The sequence below is a fragment of the Crassostrea angulata genome, chromosome 5, assembly GCF_025612915.1.
Source record: "Crassostrea angulata isolate pt1a10 chromosome 5, ASM2561291v2, whole genome shotgun sequence".
NCBI lineage: Eukaryota > Metazoa > Mollusca > Bivalvia > Ostreida > Ostreidae > Magallana > Magallana angulata.
In genome coordinates this window covers 47,451,756-47,472,526 of record NC_069115.1, presented here as the reverse complement: position 1 = coordinate 47,472,526, position 20,771 = coordinate 47,451,756, and the positions used below count along the sequence as shown (strand labels likewise).

Below are 20,771 nucleotides of genomic sequence, written 5' to 3'. Positions count from 1 at the left end.
TTCAAAATAACTGATACATTTATTGTGGGATTTTGATATACTGACCCTTTTATATATATATATATATCTATATATATATATATATATATATATATATATATATATATATATATATATATATATATATATATATATATATTGCTGATATTTATGTTTATTTTTTCAACTATTAAGCCTGCCCCAGCAGATTCTCTGCAGATGGTTGATATCATGTACTATATTTTCTGTCATAAGGTTTACATTAATGAATTAGGAACGCATTTGTGTACTAGTCTGTGGTTCATTATCTCTAACTTTTTTTAATCTCACATGAACTGAAAGTTTTTGTGTGCTTTTCTGATCACCTGATGTCCGTCGTCCGTCTTTCTGTCCGTTCGTCTGTTTGTAAAATTTTTACGTGTTTGGCTTCTTCTCCAGAACCACTGTGCCAAACTTGGTACAAAGCATCCTCGTGGGAAGGTGATTCTAAATGGTTAAAATTAAGGGCAAAATCCTTTTTTAAAGGGGAATAATTATGAAACAGTGAAAATAGTATGTGTTTAAAAAATCTTTTCAAGAACCCCTTCACCAGAAATGACAATATTTACACGACGGATTGTATATATTAAAGATTCTAAATGTTAAAATCGTGACTCCCCCACCAATACTGGGGCCCCAGGAGAAGTTCAAAGTCTAACCAAGAAATATATACATAAAATGTTTTTTAAATTTTTCTCAAGAACTACAATGCCACAATTTGTGAGATAAAAATACAATTCGCATCCTCAGATAGTGTAGATTATAATTGTTAAAATCGTGACGCCCGATATCAAGAAACGGCTGGTGGAGAAGTCACAACTTGGAGCAAAATGTCAGGAACTCTACATTTAGAACAGACCAAAGACTGGAAGACACATTGGTACGATAGTTCCCTGCTATGATTGTATGAAACAATCTTCGACAGGACAAACCCTCTTCTATTTTATATTTGGCAGAGAATCTGGAGTTCCTGTATATTAAGCTTTCAAATCAAATCCTTAAGAAGATAAAGAATGACTCATTGCTTAGAAAAATTAAAGGAAGACTTGAAAAATACAAATTGACGCAACAGAATGTAAGACAATCTCAGAATTTTTTTAATGATATTAATGTAAGAGAGCCAACACTGAAAGCAGGAGATAGAATTTTGTCAAGATAGTCACTTTCACTGAAAAACACAAAATCGCCGACAAATGGGAAAGTGAACCCTACGTATTACTTTCACAGTCAATTTTCAGATAAATCTGTTTATGGAGTCGAGCGAAAAGACTAATCAAGAAAAATAAGAACTTTACATGAAAATTTATAATTTCCTATCAAATGCATAAAAAGAAAGAATGCACCAGAAAGAATCAACTTAGTACAAAGCCAATACCAAGAAAATTGAAAAACGAAAAAAAGCCAATTTCAATCAAGCCTGTAAAATCAGACAAAGATAGTGCTGAAGGCATGGACTTCCTGCATGACGTCATGCATGTTCATCACACTGCTGACAGCAATACCCGCACAAAGTGTTTGCCCCTACATGATATTGCTGTCTAATGACAATATCTAGTTAAATTCTGCATCCTCGTCATCGTTTGTATCCAAATGCTGGATATGATCTTGATCAGATGGCTATTTTTCTTCGTCTTCGTTAGAATCTGCATCTAATGGATGAGCGTCCTCGTCTTCTTCTGCAACCTGTGGTTCATAGACGGGTTTCACTATATCACCCACTTTAATGTAACTTATCTCTTCCCCCAATGTCTATGATGGGATATCTTTTCAAGGAGGTGGAAGAGTGGAATAGGTCCATTTAATGATGATTGTTTTATTCATGCATCATCCATATTTCATCATTTACATATTTACCATCATCGTGACCGTACAATTCATTTATATTTCACATGTACGTATTACGAAACAGAGCACTAACCCTAAACTTTGGTTTCATTAATATTCAAGGGTATCAATTTTCATGGATAAAGTGAAAATCACAGTTTCAAGGATTCATAAATTCGTGGCCAATGACCCTATCAAGACAATATGTTATCAGAAATTGCATTTCAATGAACATTTAATTTCAATGATTTACTTGACAACGAAATCCACGAAAATTGGTTTTCAACGAATATTGGTGAAACCATAGTAAGTCATTTTTATGCGCCTTTAGAGAAACCATTATTCAATTATTCATTCTGGTGGCTTCCGATATCTTTTTTTAGCCTTAAGCTATTTCACCTGTGGTCACTTTCATGCATGTATCAGGTGGTTTACAAAGCCAATAGTATGTTTTATAAGTTTTCCCGCTTTAACTGAATAGAGTCTTTGTGGCAGAATAAGGCAACGCTCCCTACGAGAATGATCTGTTTTCAACAAGAGGCAACTTATTTAATTTGTATCTGAAACTGGCGTTTTGTCAGTTTCAGTAAGTGTCCTTTCTTGGCATGTTTGAACTTTAGTAGGTACTTATTTGATGTTTCTGTTACTTGTTACATTTAACTAATGCTTCTTTTTAAGGTTTAATTATCTTATGAAGGAAAGACTTCTTTTTATTAAATATCACACTAGTGCATAGCCTTGATATCTAAGCTCTAATACTTTATTTCCAATACATGTACATGTAAAACGTTACTGTAACCATATTTCTTGTAGTTAGACAGTACCATAAATAATTCATTCAGAAGTTAGACATTATGTGAAACTTTGCATAAATTGATGATCGTTACAGAGTTTTATATATATATATATATATATATATATATATATATATATATATATATATATATATATATATATATATATTAAATGTTTATTTTAATAAGGTACCTAGAATTTGGAATGTAATCTAAAAGAAGCTAAATTTAAAGTTTATTTTTTTATTTAATTATATATTATATTGATAACAGTATGAATTGCATTCAAGGAGAGTAACTCTTATTTACCTTAAACTATAACATGTATTGTAATCAGGGTTATATTTCTTTGCAAAAAGTTTACTCACTATGTGCAGTTATCATGTTAATAATGTATGATATGAATGTATATTTAAATATGAACGTATAGTTTTATGCTGAAACCATTATATTACATTGATACAGAGTTTAATCCCTAAATCTAGCCAGAATAAAGCAAAAAACCCTAAAAGTGGACTTGTTTATCCTTCATGACAACTCACTATCATATATGTATGCAAAATTGTCCAGTTGATGCATCCTATATGTAAGTGTATGATGTTCAAATGAGTAGGCTTCTTTTTATGCGTGGTTTAGTTTTTTGAATCTATGAGAGTTTTACAATACTTTCGAACAGTTTCATTTTTAAAATTTCGAAATAAAATAATACAAGAATTATTGTTCAGGTGAATGATGTGGCCCATGAACATCTTGTTTCGTGTATTTTTTTTATCTTTCGAATGTATCTGTGCGAAGCTTAATTTGGTCTTCAAATACTAAATATTGCAGATCTACATGTACCTATTTCAACACTAGGCATTCATCTTACTATCACGAAGAGAGTCGGATGGTTGTGGCCATTTATAAAACAATACATATCTGCTTTAAAAGGAAAGCTTTTTATTAGTGATCATCCGGCCTCCTTCAACGGTAAAACAGTTAAAGAGAATCTCCAGGGATGAGCAATTTTTAAACGACATGTGTGGATACCTTGTAATAAATGTTTGCATCTTTAAGATAAATGCTATTATATTTGAAATATTATGAAAAGATAAGTTAGCTCAGAAGGTGATCATTTCTAAAATGGAACCATTTAGACCAAATCATATAAGTTTTTTTTTGTATTGTGTCAACTTTATTGGTCAACTTTTTGTCATTGTAATCAAATTGTTACTACATGTAGATTATTAGATTTTCAGCTGTAATTTGAGACACCGAGACGATCAAACTATATTTGTTTTACAAGTGGATAAATATGTGTTGTTTATGTTTCGTGTAAAATATGATATTTCCTTTACTTATTTGTTTTCAATAATTAGTATCTGTTTTTATTAATAATAAATGAAATTTTTATCCTTTTAATATTTGTGTGTGAATCGTTCTAAACATAATTCACGCTTTGCTTTGATAATAAATATGTTTGTAAAGTGTGCAAATTAGCACAACTGAAATTGTCAATTACATCGTAGGTCATATATGATTTCTGAACATAAAGTCATCACTCAACTAAGTAACATTGTTTTCCAGACTCGTATTTAACTGTAACAAATGATATATATTTTTAAAAACCATTGTTGTTTGTATCTGTTATGTTCGGAAGCCAATTGACGAAGTAAATTTACACTAACAATAAATAATCAACCGCCACATAATATATTTCATCGGCGATTATTTTCTAACGGCTGCAAGATAATATTCTTGGAATTTTATAGCATACTGGCGGGTATGTGCTCTAGTTCTACATATGAGTTCATTAGGAAACGACGATATTCCTCCCTTTGCAGTGTACAAAGGCCTTTCAGATTAGGTAATTTACTAAAACAGTAAAAAAATCTGAAAAAATATTCTGATAATTAAAGCGAATTTCAACGAAATTGCAAGGGCCTTATTAGCACAATGACGACCACATAATCATATTTGTAGCAGTGATTATGACATTTTTTAAAGAAACGGAATATCAAACGAACTTTTTGTTGAAATAACAAAAAAGTTTCTCACCAGCTAGTCTATAGTGGAGGGTTGGGTCAGATGTTATCTGGTAGTGGTTATACTATTGACAACATATTTCAATAAGGTATTCTCTTTTTAGATAATTTTATTTAAAAAAGTTATCCTGAAGAAATTGATCCATGTTGCTGTTTGTATGCTGAAATAGAAAACAATTAAATGTGTATCAAAAAAGTATTTAAATGAATCAGCAACATGTAAGATTATTGTCAAATTACTATAGAGGCACCAGACCAAATTATAATCAATCAGCTACAATTTATTATTTTTTCAGTTTCGTACTGTAGTGTTTTAATTACATGTACGGCAGAAAATGATTCAGTTGGTATAGGATTCCATATCCCATCCCTCACTTTAACAATAAGAAATACTATTTAAAAAATAAATAAATGAAATAAAGAAACCCTTACCAAAATACTCCTTGCAGACATTACAAGTTAATGCACAGTATTGGATGACGTAATGACGAGTGGCTGGGGTGGTGTCCAAGCAAAAGACGGGGCCGTAAACGGAACAGCTTGGAAGTTCATCGACACACGGGAAAGGTGTGGTCATCGGTGTAGTGGACACTTATAATACATAATAAATAAGTTGTTAAACGAATGGTTTATAAATTATCAAACCAGATCATGGGAAACATCAGCGAATGTCTTGTTCAAGACAGCCGAATATACTTCTAGTATTGGTATATATACAAACGCGTCGAAAGGGTTTGGTTTGCGTGTTTATAGGGCATAGTCACGAATTTGATCAAATTTGATTTCTCTATTCTTATTATTTATAATAATACTTTAGGACGGCTTTTCTAATGATCAACCAAAATTTGTGCGTCAGATGTAGAGTCAATAGCAAGATACAGAGTTCACAATTCTTTGCTATGTAAACAAACTCGTGCCATGTTCTTGTTAACATTAATTCAATATACTTTAAAAAGTTTTGTCACGCTGTTTTTTTTTCTTTAAGCTACTTAGTTTTGAACATAAATAAACAATTTCTAAAATTTGCCACATTCATTTTAGGTCTAAACTTGGAAATTTGAAAATGTTTAAAACAACAATCATTCAATAAAAACTAACTAAAACAAATACCTACCTTGAGAATTTACCCATGCTGTTCAAAATATAAAAATGAAACTGATTATTCACTTTATCATCTTCAGGATCAATGAAAGATTTATTTATTTTTTATAGATAATGACATAAAAACTAACCCTATCCGCATCAAGGCAAAAAAGAATTTTGACAAATAATTTATAACATTGCAAATTCATATGTTTTACCAACCTTCGTACTCTTTACAGAGATGACAGGTGCTCGGGCAGTTTTCTATAGCGTAATTCCGACTTGTGTTATCTTTAGAGCTACATAGGATGCTCTGAGAGACCACACCACAGTTGCTGCTTATATCTTTACATGCTGGATCTGTGAGAAAATATTCAAACTAAGCGCCAGATAAGGCGATAAACCAAGCTTTAAAGTGAACTTTAGAAGAATAATCTATTAAATATACAATAATTCTTTATCCAAACACATAATTATTGTTATTCTTTATCAGATAACAATACTGGACAGTAACATTTATTTCATTGTTTTTACTATAAAAAATATATTAAAAATATGTAATTTCAATACTGGAAGTTGTCATTTACCAGGTGCAAATGTTGTCTGCGTTGGGATGGGCAGTGTAGTAGTCGGTACTGTCGATTTTGTGTGACTTGTATGGTTGTTTGTTTGTGTCACTGAAACCCAAACTGAAAATAATGTGATACCTACACCTGTTTCAGCGTAGTCATTACAAAGTCAAGCCACAGAAAACCGATTTTTTTAAATTGAAGAAAAATAATTTCATAAAAAGTATGCCGTATGTTTTTATATTCAACTCCTTAATACAACTACGAGTTCGTCCATTCGAAAGTGTTCGATATGATAAAAGTAAAGAATTTATATAAACTAACTTGAAACTTGGAAAGTGTGTTCCAAAACACAACAATGTTTCTGTACAACAGTGAAAAATAATGCTTGGGACTTAAATTGGGAAATACATTATAAAAGTGGTAATCCAAATTGACTTGAAACTGAACAGTAAAATTTGAACTTAAAAGAACATTTTCTTTTGACTGTTAGAAAAGCAAATATTGATGAGGAATCCAATGCTTAATTAAGATAAAAAAAGATGATCAAATTACATTAAAAGTGACAGCAAATGATCTTGTTTTGCATGCTAATTTTACAGGCGATAGTTTACTCTCAATAAAGCCATACCAGTGTGTCCATGTGATGTTGTCATCTTAGGGGTCGTCGTAGGTGGGGGTCCTACAAAACAAAATGTTTATAATCAGTTCTTTAGATATGTACTACTATATATATGGCTATTAACACCTTAATACATGTACAATATTATTGTATCTGAACAGTAAGCACTCCCGCTATATTGGCTATATCTTTATGTATTGTACTTTAGAGAAATGCACCCTTGCCAAATGACGAGAAATATATGCATGAATTAATAAAACTTATTCTCAAGAAAAGTCTCATGTATTCAGGCGTCCTTGTAAAGCATCCGTACAATGTAAAGATATAAAGAAAATGCATACCCTTTTCCACTTAACACCCTTTAACATCCCAAGACATCAACATGACATCAATAAAACTTCATTATTAGTCAAATATGACTGATATATCACCGAAGGACTGATAAAAGGTTGAAACGGAAATGGATTTGTAAGGAACACCATTGCTATAACAGTTACCGGTATAACTATTTAACACGTCCTTGTAATAACTACAGTCATTTGTAAAACTTTTTCAATTAAAAAATAAACAGATTTTCTATGTCAAAGTAATAAGAGTGAAAATGGGAGCAACAGAGACAATGGCCAAAAAGGATCAGCTACTACACTTATTTCTTTAAAGGTTTCACAAAAAACTATATCACAAACAGCCACTAGTTCTACTGATTTCAAAAAACATTTCAATATAGATACAGTACATAACCCGTAAAAAAATAAGTATGCAGCAAATTTTCATATGTTGCCTGAAAACTTTGTTTTACACGTGATTTCTTTATTTCCTATCTGTATTCGTTCTAAACAAATTTTACTGTACTATGTTTTTAATATAAGCCCTAGCTAATATTTAGCACACAAACCGTTGCAGTAGTCGGTGTCGCAGCAGTGACCAGCGAGCCCCTCCTCTCTCCTCTTTCGTCCGGCCACGCCCACAATTCCTGACGTCCCAACACCACCAAAGTAGGCTTGACAAATCTACACCAAGACAAAGGAAAGCCTTAGCTAGTATGTCAATTGTACTAAGGGCTATGTAGATTGATCTATAGCGGGTGAGTAAAAAGTGTGTACTCACGCTAGTATCGGCACATCCAAGCTTATAGGTGGGGTTAAAGGAATCATCCAAAGTGTGCAGTACAATGCATTGCTGAAAAAGAATGGATAAATCGTTGTTTTAATGGTGTGTTTACTGCCAACATTTAAATAATTAATTCATGACAGTTGCTGAATTGATATGTTGCAAACTTTTAGGTTTATTTTTATACTTACATATACTGCAAGAGGAATGAAATACATTCATGTACATGAATTTTCATCGTCATAATTTAATACAATTAAACAATTGAATCCATTTTGGACTAATCAACATTAATTTTTTTTTTGATCAAACGTTTTAAGAGGGTTTATTCTTCCTTATAACAAAAAGTTGTAGAAATTAAGACTTGTACCTCGTCCAATTGACGTGTATACAACAATAAATAGTAACATACGTGTATTACATGTATGATATTGAAATATATACACTGAAGATTGAAAACTACCTGGTTTTTGTTGCATATCTGTGATTTGACGCAGCTTGTTGGATCATTCACATTCACACACTTGTAGCACATGCCTTAGACAAAAAGAACATAAAAACTATATGTCATTAAATACATGTTTAATCAATTTTATTTAGCATAATGGTGACGCTTTATTTTAGAGTGCAATACTACACCAAAATCTTTGTTATGGTTCACTTAAGGAAAGAAAATTCTAGTAATTTTATGTAAACTTCGGCGACCGAAATAAACTCCTTTTAATTCTAAAGATTTTTATTGTATGTCCAATTGTTCATTAGACAAATGATGTTGGTTGCAAATGATTTCATTTTCGAGTAATTGTGGTTCAAATACAAATATTAAGAAATATAAAAAAATTAAGGTTTCGTTTCAAAGAAACATAACTGATATTTTTGTTCCATAAAAAACATGTTTATTGATTTATATCGAATAATCGGATGGTTTGATTTTTTCTATTAATTTCCTATTAAATATTGTTTAATAAGATCATAAACATGTATGACTATCGACATAAATTCATAATTTATGAATTTTAAAGATTACATTAATATCGATACCATCATTATAATGAGATTGATAAATAATCATTTAGTGATCAAGAGCTCAAAAACATTTTTGTAACATTTGTTATGCATAAGAAATCTCATATACATTATTTTATGATTTCCTTAGAAGTTAATTTCATGATATTCATTTGAACTCGGTCCAAAGTCCTTAAGGGATTGAGAGAATGATTTTTAAAGCGTCCAAATATGAATAAAAGGAATTTTATTATATAAACGAAGGTAGCGATATTGCAGAAAAAAATGCATGACCCACGGTAGCGGTTTATGTGAATTTTATTCAGCAACGATCGCTACTCTCATAACCCGCATGAATCCAACAATATCTTTTCTTCATAGTACTGAATCATCGAAATTTCATCGTGGTGTTTCAACATCGTGAAAACTACGTTAAAAACCGATTGCCGACTTCGTCACCATGCAAAAATCAACGTTGAAGCAACGTTGCACTGTAAGTAACTGCTAGGTAAATACTCATGGTATAAAGCGGTATTTTGATGATTAGCTTCATGCAATTTATATGTTGGCAAGCTCCGTACATGTATGTATACTTACGACATGTCTGACAAGTTGTTGGACAGATTTTCTGGGCAAAACACGGCCTTGAGCACAGATTGGGGTCGGCTTGTGAGAGGTTCCTGCACATCTCGGTGTTCATGTCCGATAACTCACAAGTGTTATCGTATTGCACGGCTGAAATAATACCATGACTCAGTGCACATACATGTACAATAAATTGGCTCATTCTACTTTTCCATATTGGGGATGTCGAATGTAACAGTGATTAATTTTCAAATTAGTGGTTTTATTAGGTGTGGTTCTACATAATCCGTTAAAACATGCAAATATCAACACCTACATGTATATCAAACTCGTATCAGTACCATCCTTTAAGAAATAATGGACCAGAGAGAGCAAAGAATCGCCCATTATTGTACATGTCCTATCCAACAAAATCACACGACTGACGACAAGAACAGTAAACACACGGTATACAAGGAAATTCTTTTGACCTCTTTATCAGCGGGCGAATTTAAGACTGGTCGAATTCCCATGTCTCAAAATACATGTATCTCCCTTCAAACACAACTGTGTCCTAGCGAATTCAATACGGGACGAAACTGTTTGCAAGTGTAAAAGGCGAAAATAACACGGGGCGAAAATAATCCTGTATACAGCAATCGCAACTTTTTGGGCTTTTCGAACATAGCTCGGAAAAACATCTCGAGGTGTTTTTCAGAGTTCTGCCGGAAGGGCGTGAGAAGTTGCGATTGTGTATACAAAGGGCTCAACTCATACACTGAGGTGACAAACAACGTACTGGCAGCGGTCGGTCGGACCACCGTCGAGGGTAGCTCTGTTGCGGTGTTTTGAGGATCGTGTTCGTTGCACAGGTCGTGGTCGCAGCAACTTCCGTTTAGTGCATAGTCTCGTTTTGGTCCCATCACAAGTTTGGATCTTCTTGTTATACCTGTGTTGATTTCTCCAAAGATGTCTAAACATGTCTACATGGGAAGAGATAATCATTACTAGTAGTTATAACCATTTTAACAAAACCTTGGACTTTCGGTAGGTTGTGACTATCTTTTTCTTGCGTCAGAGCAAGTTAATTAAAATGACGCTGGTTTCAAGTGAAATATACACAGATTGCGTAGTCTTAGATTAAAGCCAGACAAATCTTGTTGATTTCAAAGAGCCATGGCTGAGTGGCCAGAAATAAAATAGACAGGCCTACGTCACAATGCAGTTTGACACAACCACCGAAAGTCCAAGATCCTGTTAAAATGGTTCTAAAACTTGATCATGGCCAAAAAATAAATGATTCTCTCTCTCTCTCTCTCTCTCTCTCTCTCTCTCTCTCTCTCTCTCTCTCTCTCTCTCTCTCTCAATTTGCCAATTTTGTACCTGTTTTTCCATGCAACCGGAGACATACACAGGAAGAAAATCAACAGAAAGCTCCTGGGACGCAACACACATCTGAAATTGTCATACATATTCTTAAATCCAAAGCTTATGACAATAATTTAATAGTAAGTAGCAATATTTAAGAGAAAACAAATTAATTCATAATCCAACAAATCTTTCGAATATTTATATCACACACCATATACATGTACAAAGTGTTTTCTAACTTCATGAAAAGTCATCTACCGAAATACAATCTGCGTATAAAACGTGTACAATGCATTTGTTCTTTATATTTTGACTATTAGAAAATGCATGAAAATTGTTAATTCGTTTTTGGAATAATCAGATATAAATTACTTTGAAGTACCTGTGTGTCGTTACATTGGATTTTCTTCTTACACATCTCGGGATAAAATTCACGGTTGCACTGATAACAAACCAAAGCTAAAGAAGAACGGGAGACAAGTTGTTGAAATTGTAGCAAGGCTTAACATAAAGTTTTGACACCATGATACTGATATAAATATAGGTTAACATATATCAAAGTGTCAACTTTAGAAGAAATATTTTTTACGTCCAATATATGTACAAATATACACTGTTAAAACGTATTACATTCTATTTGTTTCTTTGTTTAAATGGTATTTTATACTGTACTTTAAAAAAAAATAACACCATACGAGTACGTAGTAAAACAACAATAATGAGAGAGAGAGAGAGAGAGAGAGAGAGAGAGAGAGAGAGAGAGAGAGAGAGAGCATGTTCTTCAATCGCAACTTCTCGGGCCTTTCCGGCAAGCTCGGAAAAACACCTCGAATGTATTACCTAAGCGTCCATGACAACCCCCCTTTTTATAAAACTTGATATAAATACAACACATTTTACGATCTGTTGAGATGTGAGCTATACTTCATTAAAGTAAACGATATACACTAAAATATAACACAGAAGCGACATACAAAACTGTCTAGCCGATACTTATTTTAATGGGAAGCGACTCCATTTTGTATAAAATTCTAACATCCGGTGATGTTAATACATTCGAGGTGTTTTTCCGAGCTTGCCGGAAAGGCCCGAGAAGTTGCGATTGCATGTTCTTTGGTACATTTTTTAAAATCACAATTCATATTTACTTTTGCCAAAAAAGATCCCCTAAAAAGATTCTTGATATTTTAGGAGGTTGACTTACGGCACATGTTGCAAGTTTTCCTGCACACATCAGCAAAGCAGCTGTCTTGACACATATCATTTCGCGTACCTAGGAGTAATTTACATGCATTTTCATCGATATCTTTGCAAAATTCACCGGCAGCTTCCGTACACGCGACGAATAGGAACACTGAAATGAGGATAACAATCAAATGTAAGCAGGTATTTTCAAATATTAAACTGGAAGTATGCAAGAATCTGTATTCTCATAAATAAGGTTATTATTTATCCTTTAGACAGTTTTGATGCGGTTGGTATCAACTTTGTCCGAAACAGCGGACGTTTTCCTGGCTTCTTTTAACGATTTTGACAATTGCTTGCCAGGAAAATATCAAGGAAAGTCTTTTTTCTGACATATTATAATCATTTACAAGGCCAGAAAAACGGCAGATATTTCGGACTTGTATCAACTGAATAATGCAAACCAAGGGAAAACTCATCGAAACTATGAAAGTTGTTATTATATTAAAGTGTTTCAACTTAATGATCACCTTTATTATAACTTATAATAATTTGGAATACATGTATATGTCACAGTTTTAAAAACGTACACGTAAAATGTTCTATATACATGTACATACCAAATATAAAACATATATCTTTGAAATAAGCAGTTTAATAACCAAACGAAGATCAGGCCTGATGGAACAGATACATACATCGACGTATACATGGACACTTGCACTATGACAATAGTTTGAACATTATACAAGTAACATCGTGTTAGGAATGCAGTATTAGTCCTGGCTTTTACCAGACCACACATAACCTGTCGTGAGAATTTATTACACAACAACAAAGATAACAGACACACTGTTGTAATTCATTGTAATAATCTATCTGACTGTTCTACATTAAATTAGGTCGCATAGACAAAATTCTAAATTAAAGTTGTATGACCTTATTCTGTTATAATATGATTAAACATATTTTGTGTTCCTAATCTGAAATATATCCATATCAGAAAAGCATGTATCATTAAAACAAATGTAATAATCAACAGAATGAAAATAACAGCCCTTTAAAATACATTTAACAATTGCTAACCTCTTCGTTAGAAACAAACAAAATCGTACAACATGAAACCAAAGAGTTGTGCCGATTTCGGGATTCTGTTTTCAACACGGGACTGTTTCTATATTATCTGTTTTAATCAACAAGTCTAACCAGCTCTGCATATGGCAGGGTATAGAATATAATATATAATTTTAATCCCTTTAAAAGCGTGAAAAACAGTTTCAAAATCTTGAAATGTACTCACCGAAAACACAGACTCTTTGAATGGCTGACATATTTGATCCTGTTGTCTGTTTGAAGTTTATCGATGCCACGATCGTTGAATACTTCACCAGAGAGATAACTGCGCGGACTTCCAATCCTCTTATGAAGGTCACCAATATTTTACTTTAAGTACGCGAAACAGAACATCATAGTTTGAAGCCTTTGCACCGACCAAAGTTGTCAAAGATATATCGTTTGGTGCATTAATTCAAGGGACCAAGGTTCGCAAATTGAAGAACATTACCTATATCATATAAATCATATTACATTAAATAATTGTATGGATTTTTATGACGTACGTACCACTACGTCTTCAAAGTTCTATATTAAAGATTTTTTTTTACAGTTGTAATAATCATTACCTACGGGAGAATGTGTAATTAAAGATGTTAGAAACATATTTGGAATGAAAATTTTGAACAAAGCTGGTATAATACATGTCTAACAGTGATAGGAGTAAAGCAACCCTGATATTGCATTGTAATTCATGACGTTGATTTCAAGTTTACACACCCAAATGCTTCACCGTACACATTGAATGTACACACAGGAAAATATGATAAGTTTATTTACAAGGCATTTGATACTTAAGCTTATTGTGTTGAAATATTATGAATTCATAATAAACATTTGTAAAAGAACATGTCTCTTAGCGGTAAGTATAATTCATTTATAACTTAATTTTCATACTTCTTATACTATTCCATGAATTCTAAATTGGAAATAATCTTTTGTTCATTTGCATAATATTACTTTTGTCAAACTATAGCATATAGGCCCAGTGGACCTGGTATTAATCTATACTTATCACTAAAAACATTTTTAAATACTTACTGATGTAACTAAAATCGTTCATTAAACCTTTTCAAAATAAGTAGAACATATTCGTATGATGCATAAGATACGATGTGATTTAACATGGATCCGGACAGACCCAGTATTAGTTTTGCGTCACTTTGAAAATTTGATTTGAAAAAAACCCATAATTTCTCCATCAAATGGCCAGATTTGGCCACTTTGGAGTCTACAAGTCGTAATTTCATTTTTCACATATCCCCCTCTTCTCTATCAACAAGGGCGCTGCCCTAAAGACGCTTACAGCGGTCAACACACATTTTTTTTCTATGACATAAAGTGTGTTTGGCTACAGACCTGTAACTGCGTAAATTTGGGTAACACATCATACCAAATATTCTCTTAGAGGTACTTAGAGCTTCTATGGTGTTGTATCAAAAAAGACAAACAGATAATATATTGGTAGTTTAACCGATCGGTAAAACTTGATAACATCATATTAATATGTAAACCGTATCATTACCAGTACATGCTTTTCAATCTATTTTATTGAATAAAACTATTTCAATTTTCAGAGTTTTATCAATTGTGTTAATTGAACTGAACAACAGAAATCACTGTGATTCATCATCTGTCATTTATACTACTTTGTATAAGAATAACAGAATAAAGTACAGATTTGAGACACGGATGTTACAATGTACATGTACACATGACCACTGAATTTCCCCGTTGTTCAAACCAGTGTGGTAGAATTGCTGTGTAAGTTACATTTGAATTCTATGGGTTAGATCCTGATTTGGGAAGAAAACATATCAAATTAAACTTAATCATCAATGATTATACAAAAAGATCAAGTTTTGCTGAGAAAAAAAACCCAATAAACATTAACAACAATAGGCATGACTTATTTCCTTCATGAGGTCATGTAATAGTACAATATTCAATGCTCAGCACAATAAAGCGGAAACAAACATCAGACAATGCTAATTATAAACTGTAGACAGTAATGTTTATATCTGTATCATGGAATGTCTCTATCAAAATCACTGACACTTCTTCCCACTTCAGTAGGTCTAAGCCACACCCAATCCTAGGCATTGCCAGCTGCTTCACTTTGTGTTTTATACAATGCTCTTTCATGGCCTCTAGGCTAGATCTAAGACTGTCATATGTTGGTTTATCACTGTATTTGACTTTTGTGATGAGGTAGTACACAAATCTTCCACCTCTCTCCAACACAGCTACTCCGCCAGGCTTCACACCTGTAAGATTCATGAATATAAAACTACTGTTCAATAATGTTTGTGTATATTTATGATGGGAAGATATCATTTTTTAGCATTAATGCAACATTCTAGTTGTATTCCAGTTCAGTGCAACACAAGATCAGAATGATATCATCTTATGTCTTACAGTGCAAGTTACACATCGGTTGCCAATGGTTGGATTACTTTTGTCTCTGAAACCCTTCCAAGAGATATGCATGTATGCCAAAATCACCTCCATGTTTTGATAACAGAAAAAAAATCTACAGAACAAACCTTGTCTTTTGATTTCCTCAACCCCTCCAAATTTTTTCTTAAAGAGCACAGCTATTCCCTTCCCCATTCTGACGTCCTCGCTTATACAATGTGCCAGTGAGTGGGAAGTGGGGCAAGAGAACAGATCCCCCTTCTTCTCCTCCAACTTAAAACCCTGCCAAACAAATATAACTGTGGTATATCTTCATTCATATATTACAATTGTGTGCTTTCTTTATACCTTCATAAAAACAATAAATAATAGTAATATGTGTGGAATCTTAATTCTTTACACGTAAACACTGAAAACATTGGGGGACATAATTTTATTTTAATTGTAAAAAAATCTTTTACTTACCTCCTTTGTAGAACTTCCTGAAGCCATTGTTTCAGATGATCATCAGTCCTGTCAGCTATATGTAATACTTACTACTGTTGTCTATAATGAATAAACATAAAATATATACCAAAACTTCATATCTTTCATGGCCATGCACCTCTGGAAATGACCAATTTTAAAGCCTGGAAAGTTGATGTTCCAAAACTGCTTAAATAAGATGAGCATTATTTATAATGCAGGGGAATGTAATAGCCAGACTAATAAGTTTGACTAGTTTGGTTGATGGTGATAAATATAGGTCAGTTGGTATACCATTTTAGGGGTCTGGGTTCAAATCACACCATCTTTTACATGCAAATTGGTTAATTGTCTGGCACGGAGGCACTAATACTCCATCTTCCTTGGTAAATTCTTTTTAAATCTTTTATTAGGAGAGAGAGAGAGAGAGAGAGAGAGAGAGAGAGAGACAGACAGCGAAAGCCCATTCTTGGTAGAAATAAACAGATAATTATATCTGAGAGAGGGAGAGAGAGAGAGAGAGAGAGATGCGGACTGACGGACCGAAAGAAACCGAAAGCACACAATTAGTCATTCAAACCAGCAAACACACGTAAAAATGATCAAATTTACGGAAACTTTAAACAACAATACAGATAAGGGAAAAACGCGATATCATTTACTGTAGCGAATACTAAATGTAACATTACCTTTTACATATATGTCACCATGTGCCGTTGTGCAAGTTTGTTTACGTTTCAAAACACTAGGAAGTTACAAACGGTCGCTAAATGATAAAAGTTTTAATGCGAATGCGCCTTTTCCGAATTTGTGTAGTCTGATGCCAATACTAACACCGATATGTATACATAGAATACATGAGATACATACAAAATGATATAAAACATATAATTAATGTAACTGTGTTATATACATTTGTGTGGTAAGAATGATATTGCATATACATCCATGTCTCAAGACATTTATTTTGCTTTCTAATGAAAATTATCCAGACCTGCAAAATTAGATCAAATGCCCTAATCTTAAAGGGTGCAGACGGCTACCCTCCCTGGAAAATTTAAAATTAATTGTTCATAGTTGTAAAACTGACAAAAATAGAGCTTGGATTCCCCGGCCCTTCCCCACGTCATTTCGAAAAAACATCTAGAAAAAAATCATCGAACTTTGCCCCTGTCCATTCTTCATTCTTACAAATATCAAGTTATTTAATCATAAAAATCTATCATTTTTATAAACATTATTAGAGTCTTTTGGGACATTGTTAATCAGGCACGTGCACGACTGTTATGAAGTAGATATGAAATGCAATAATTAGTAAGTAATATTATTTTTCTCGGACTGTTTTGACAGTTTAACTACCGATCGACATTCCAAATCATAATGATATGTTTGTGCATGGTGCGTGATGCTATGAATTTGTTATGTTTAAACTGCACAGACTTTTTATTCAAATAATAACACATTGTACAATCGTATTAGGCGTGCATACTAATCAAAATACGAGTTACATCATTTTAAGCAATTGATATACGAATACAATTGAATTGAAAGCTAATTAATATTGAGATACATTATGCCTTAAGTTGATCTTGTTTCTTTAATCTTTATTTCTATATGGCTTATCTATAGTAACTTTATAAATCTAAATTTTAAAGAAGCACATTTGCACTATCATACCTATTTTTCAATTTCTGTTTCGCTGACAGTTCAGCATATTCAAAACCTTCAATTAATATTGTGTCTGTTGTTACATTTTTTTGTCAATAAACACTCACTGAGGTGTTTGTCATATTTTCACTGTACTTCTAAGACAATTTAGTTCAATCTTTTAGAATTGTAATAAACTATCTGTACACATATATAGATCTCATTTCAAAACACTGCGATATGTGTTATTGTTTTGTACATGTCATGTTGTAAATTGTGAATTTACTGGGTGTGTGTAAATACAAAATTTTCACCATGACAACTACATGTAGTTGCCATGTGTATTTACACCCACCCAGTAAATTCACAATAAATTTACAACATGACAGTTTTCAAGAATAACAGACCTCTTACCTTTATGATTGATATCTGTTAAATGCATTGTGCGTATTTTTCAAATTAAGTAAGAACTCATACTAGGGCCATAGAGATGCGTTGGCGGAGAGCGAAGATGCGAAAAGGCGGCATAGCGAATTCGATTTCGAGGGATTTAATTGTAATACCGATCTTTCGTGTCTTCGCATTTTCGCCTTCGCAACTTTTCATCTTTGTCTTAATTGCAAAAGTACGTGCGGCTCAATTGGAACACTATTCCTCTTTGAGTTTAGTTTACTGCAAATCTCTATGATACATTCATATATCTACAGTCCCTGAAACGTTCTTCCCCATTTTTGCGTTCGCTCACCGTTCGCTCAGCGTGCGTTCACCGTTAGCTCACCTTGTTTATTTAACGTTCACAGTTTTGCGCTCGCAGTTCACAAAGCGCAACACCATGCGCTCACGGTGCGCTCAGAAATCGTCAAGCGTTCGCTTACCGTTCAGGTTTACTATTAATTCAACTCCATTGAGATTCTGAACTCCGAAGTGGAAAGATCATCTTCGAAATAAAAAAAAAAACAAGAAACGGGCATGAGTTCTTAATAACGACAGAAAATTCATTTGATACAGCATGGACGTCGTTTTTCTTTTCAAAATACATTCTGAGTCATTTGCAGTAATTAATGAATTCTTTATGAATTGATTCATTGAAATTCATATTTTTGAGTTAATACAAAGTTATGGCGGTTCCTAAATTTAGGAGAGCTAGTTTCGAGAAACAGACTTAAGACTAAGACGTATCCTATGATGTACCTTAGGACGCACCATAGTCTTAAGATAGCTTCGTGAACATGCCTGCTGATTTTTATGTGGGTAAAATGACTTACTAATGCCGCACCCTGACATCATAGATGCAAGATGCAACATTATTATGACAAAATGCGACTTATTTATGTTGACATGCGAGATAATTACGAAGACATGCAACATACATGTATTTATGTCGACATGCGACGTATTTAATATGTCAATATGCGAGATAATTATGTTTACATGCAAGATACATGTATTTGTGTCGACATAAACATTAAGTGGCATGCGAGATAACTTGCATGCTGACATAAATATCTTGCATGTTAATATAATTAACGATTAAGCGTGCTAACATAAATAAGTTGCATGTTGACATGCGACTTATTTATGTCTACATGGGAGCTAATTATGTTAACATGCGAGATTTTAAGGTCAACATACAAGTTATCTCGCATGTTGTTATTAATAATTTGCATGTAAACAATTATCTCGCATGTTTTCAAGTCAACATAAATATCTTACATGTTAACATAATAAACTACATGTAGCATGTTGACATAAATCAGTCGCATGTCATTATTATAATAATTATCTCGCACGTTGACATAAATATCTTGCATTATGTTAACATAATGAACACGCATGTTCACACAAACAAGTCTCATGTCAGCATAAAAAGTTGCATGTTGTCATAATTATGTTGCAACTATGATGTTAGATACTGGCGTTAGTAAGTGAAATTACCCAAATAAAAATCAAATTATCTTAAAGGGACTTGGACACGATTTGAGATCAAAAATTTTATTTTTATTTTTTATGTATAAAATGGTTTACTGGTGCATTTTAAACGATTGACCAAAATATTGTATGTTAAAGTCAAGCTACGATACAGAAGTAAGAATTGGTTGTTATGTAAACAAAGCTCGAGTCTCATAGTTGTTTACAAAAAATGTAATGTAGAGAATTACCATTTCTTAGACAAAATGACATCTAAAAACAATTTTAACTTAATTATTCAGTATCTTCATAAATACTATTATCAACAAAAGAAAGATGCATTTGATTGAAACTTACACCAATATGGCAGAATGCCAGAAATATGCCAACATCACATAATTATTTTGCACGTAGACATAAAAATGTAATTTTCTTGCATGTTGACACTATTTTATTATATGTTGAAATTATTTATCTTTCATGTAGGGGGGCAGAAATATGTTACGGTAACCATAGTTTACATGTACTTATCATCTTTAAAAATAAAAGAATTTGCATTGAAGGTAGAATATCAATTTTGGACGTGAATTTTGTCACCATATAATCATTTATATACTAATGTTAATAAAGATTTTGAATCATAACGTTATGCTATCAGGCACGTAGCATCGTTTTTGAAAGTGGGGGGGGGGGGGGGGGGGGGGGGGCAGACTCATCCAAAAAATCTTGACAAGCAAAAAAAAAAAAGGGGAAATTTAAACTTTTCCAAAATCGTCAAAATCCTAATCCGGGGATGGGGGTGGGGGGGTGGGGGGGGGTGGGGGGGTATATGTAAATATTACATATACAGAATTATATGTAAATTTTAAAAATTTGTTGCTGCGAGAAAAAGTGGGGGGGGGGGGGGGGCCAGGCCCCCCTGCCCCCCCCCCCCCCCCGATGCTACGTGCCTGGCTATTTTTTAATTTAGTTAAGTTATCATTAATTTAGTTATTATATGTCGAATACATATAAATGTAGTTTCGTAATATTATGAATTGCAACTGAACGT

General features: G+C 33.0%; 2 protein-coding genes across 3 annotated transcripts; both read right to left on the bottom strand.

Moving 5' to 3' along the window:
- Nucleotides 1-4,752: 4,752 nt before the first annotated feature.
- LOC128184354 (uncharacterized) lies at nt 4,753-13,607 on the bottom strand. 2 transcript variants are annotated; one of them, XM_052853796.1, is made up of 15 exons: nt 13,470-13,607; nt 12,189-12,338; nt 11,367-11,443; nt 10,997-11,068; nt 10,413-10,596; nt 9,647-9,784; nt 8,508-8,581; nt 8,042-8,113; nt 7,830-7,944; nt 6,944-6,994; nt 6,331-6,432; nt 5,966-6,103; nt 5,775-5,792; nt 5,093-5,251; nt 4,753-4,821 (listed from the first exon to the last, which is right to left on the bottom strand). In XM_052853796.1, exons 1-15 carry the CDS (start codon nt 13,498-13,500, stop codon nt 4,784-4,786), a joined length of 1,419 nt encoding a protein of 472 aa, XP_052709756.1. In that variant the 5' UTR covers nt 13,501-13,607; the 3' UTR covers nt 4,753-4,783. The 2 variants fall into 2 exon arrangements, with proteins under 2 accessions (XP_052709756.1, XP_052709757.1); XM_052853797.1 differs by having other exon boundaries at nt 6,331-6,420.
- A 1,295-nt stretch (nt 13,608-14,902) lies between these two features.
- Nucleotides 14,903-16,926, bottom strand: LOC128184652 (ADP-ribose glycohydrolase OARD1-like). Its single transcript, XM_052854215.1, has 4 exons — nt 16,855-16,926; nt 16,166-16,246; nt 15,829-15,982; nt 14,903-15,549 (listed from the first exon to the last, which is right to left on the bottom strand). Exons 2-4 carry the CDS (start codon nt 16,190-16,192, stop codon nt 15,275-15,277), a joined length of 456 nt encoding a protein of 151 aa, XP_052710175.1. The 5' UTR covers nt 16,193-16,246; nt 16,855-16,926; the 3' UTR covers nt 14,903-15,274.
- Between the last annotated feature and the right edge of the window lie 3,845 nt (nt 16,927-20,771).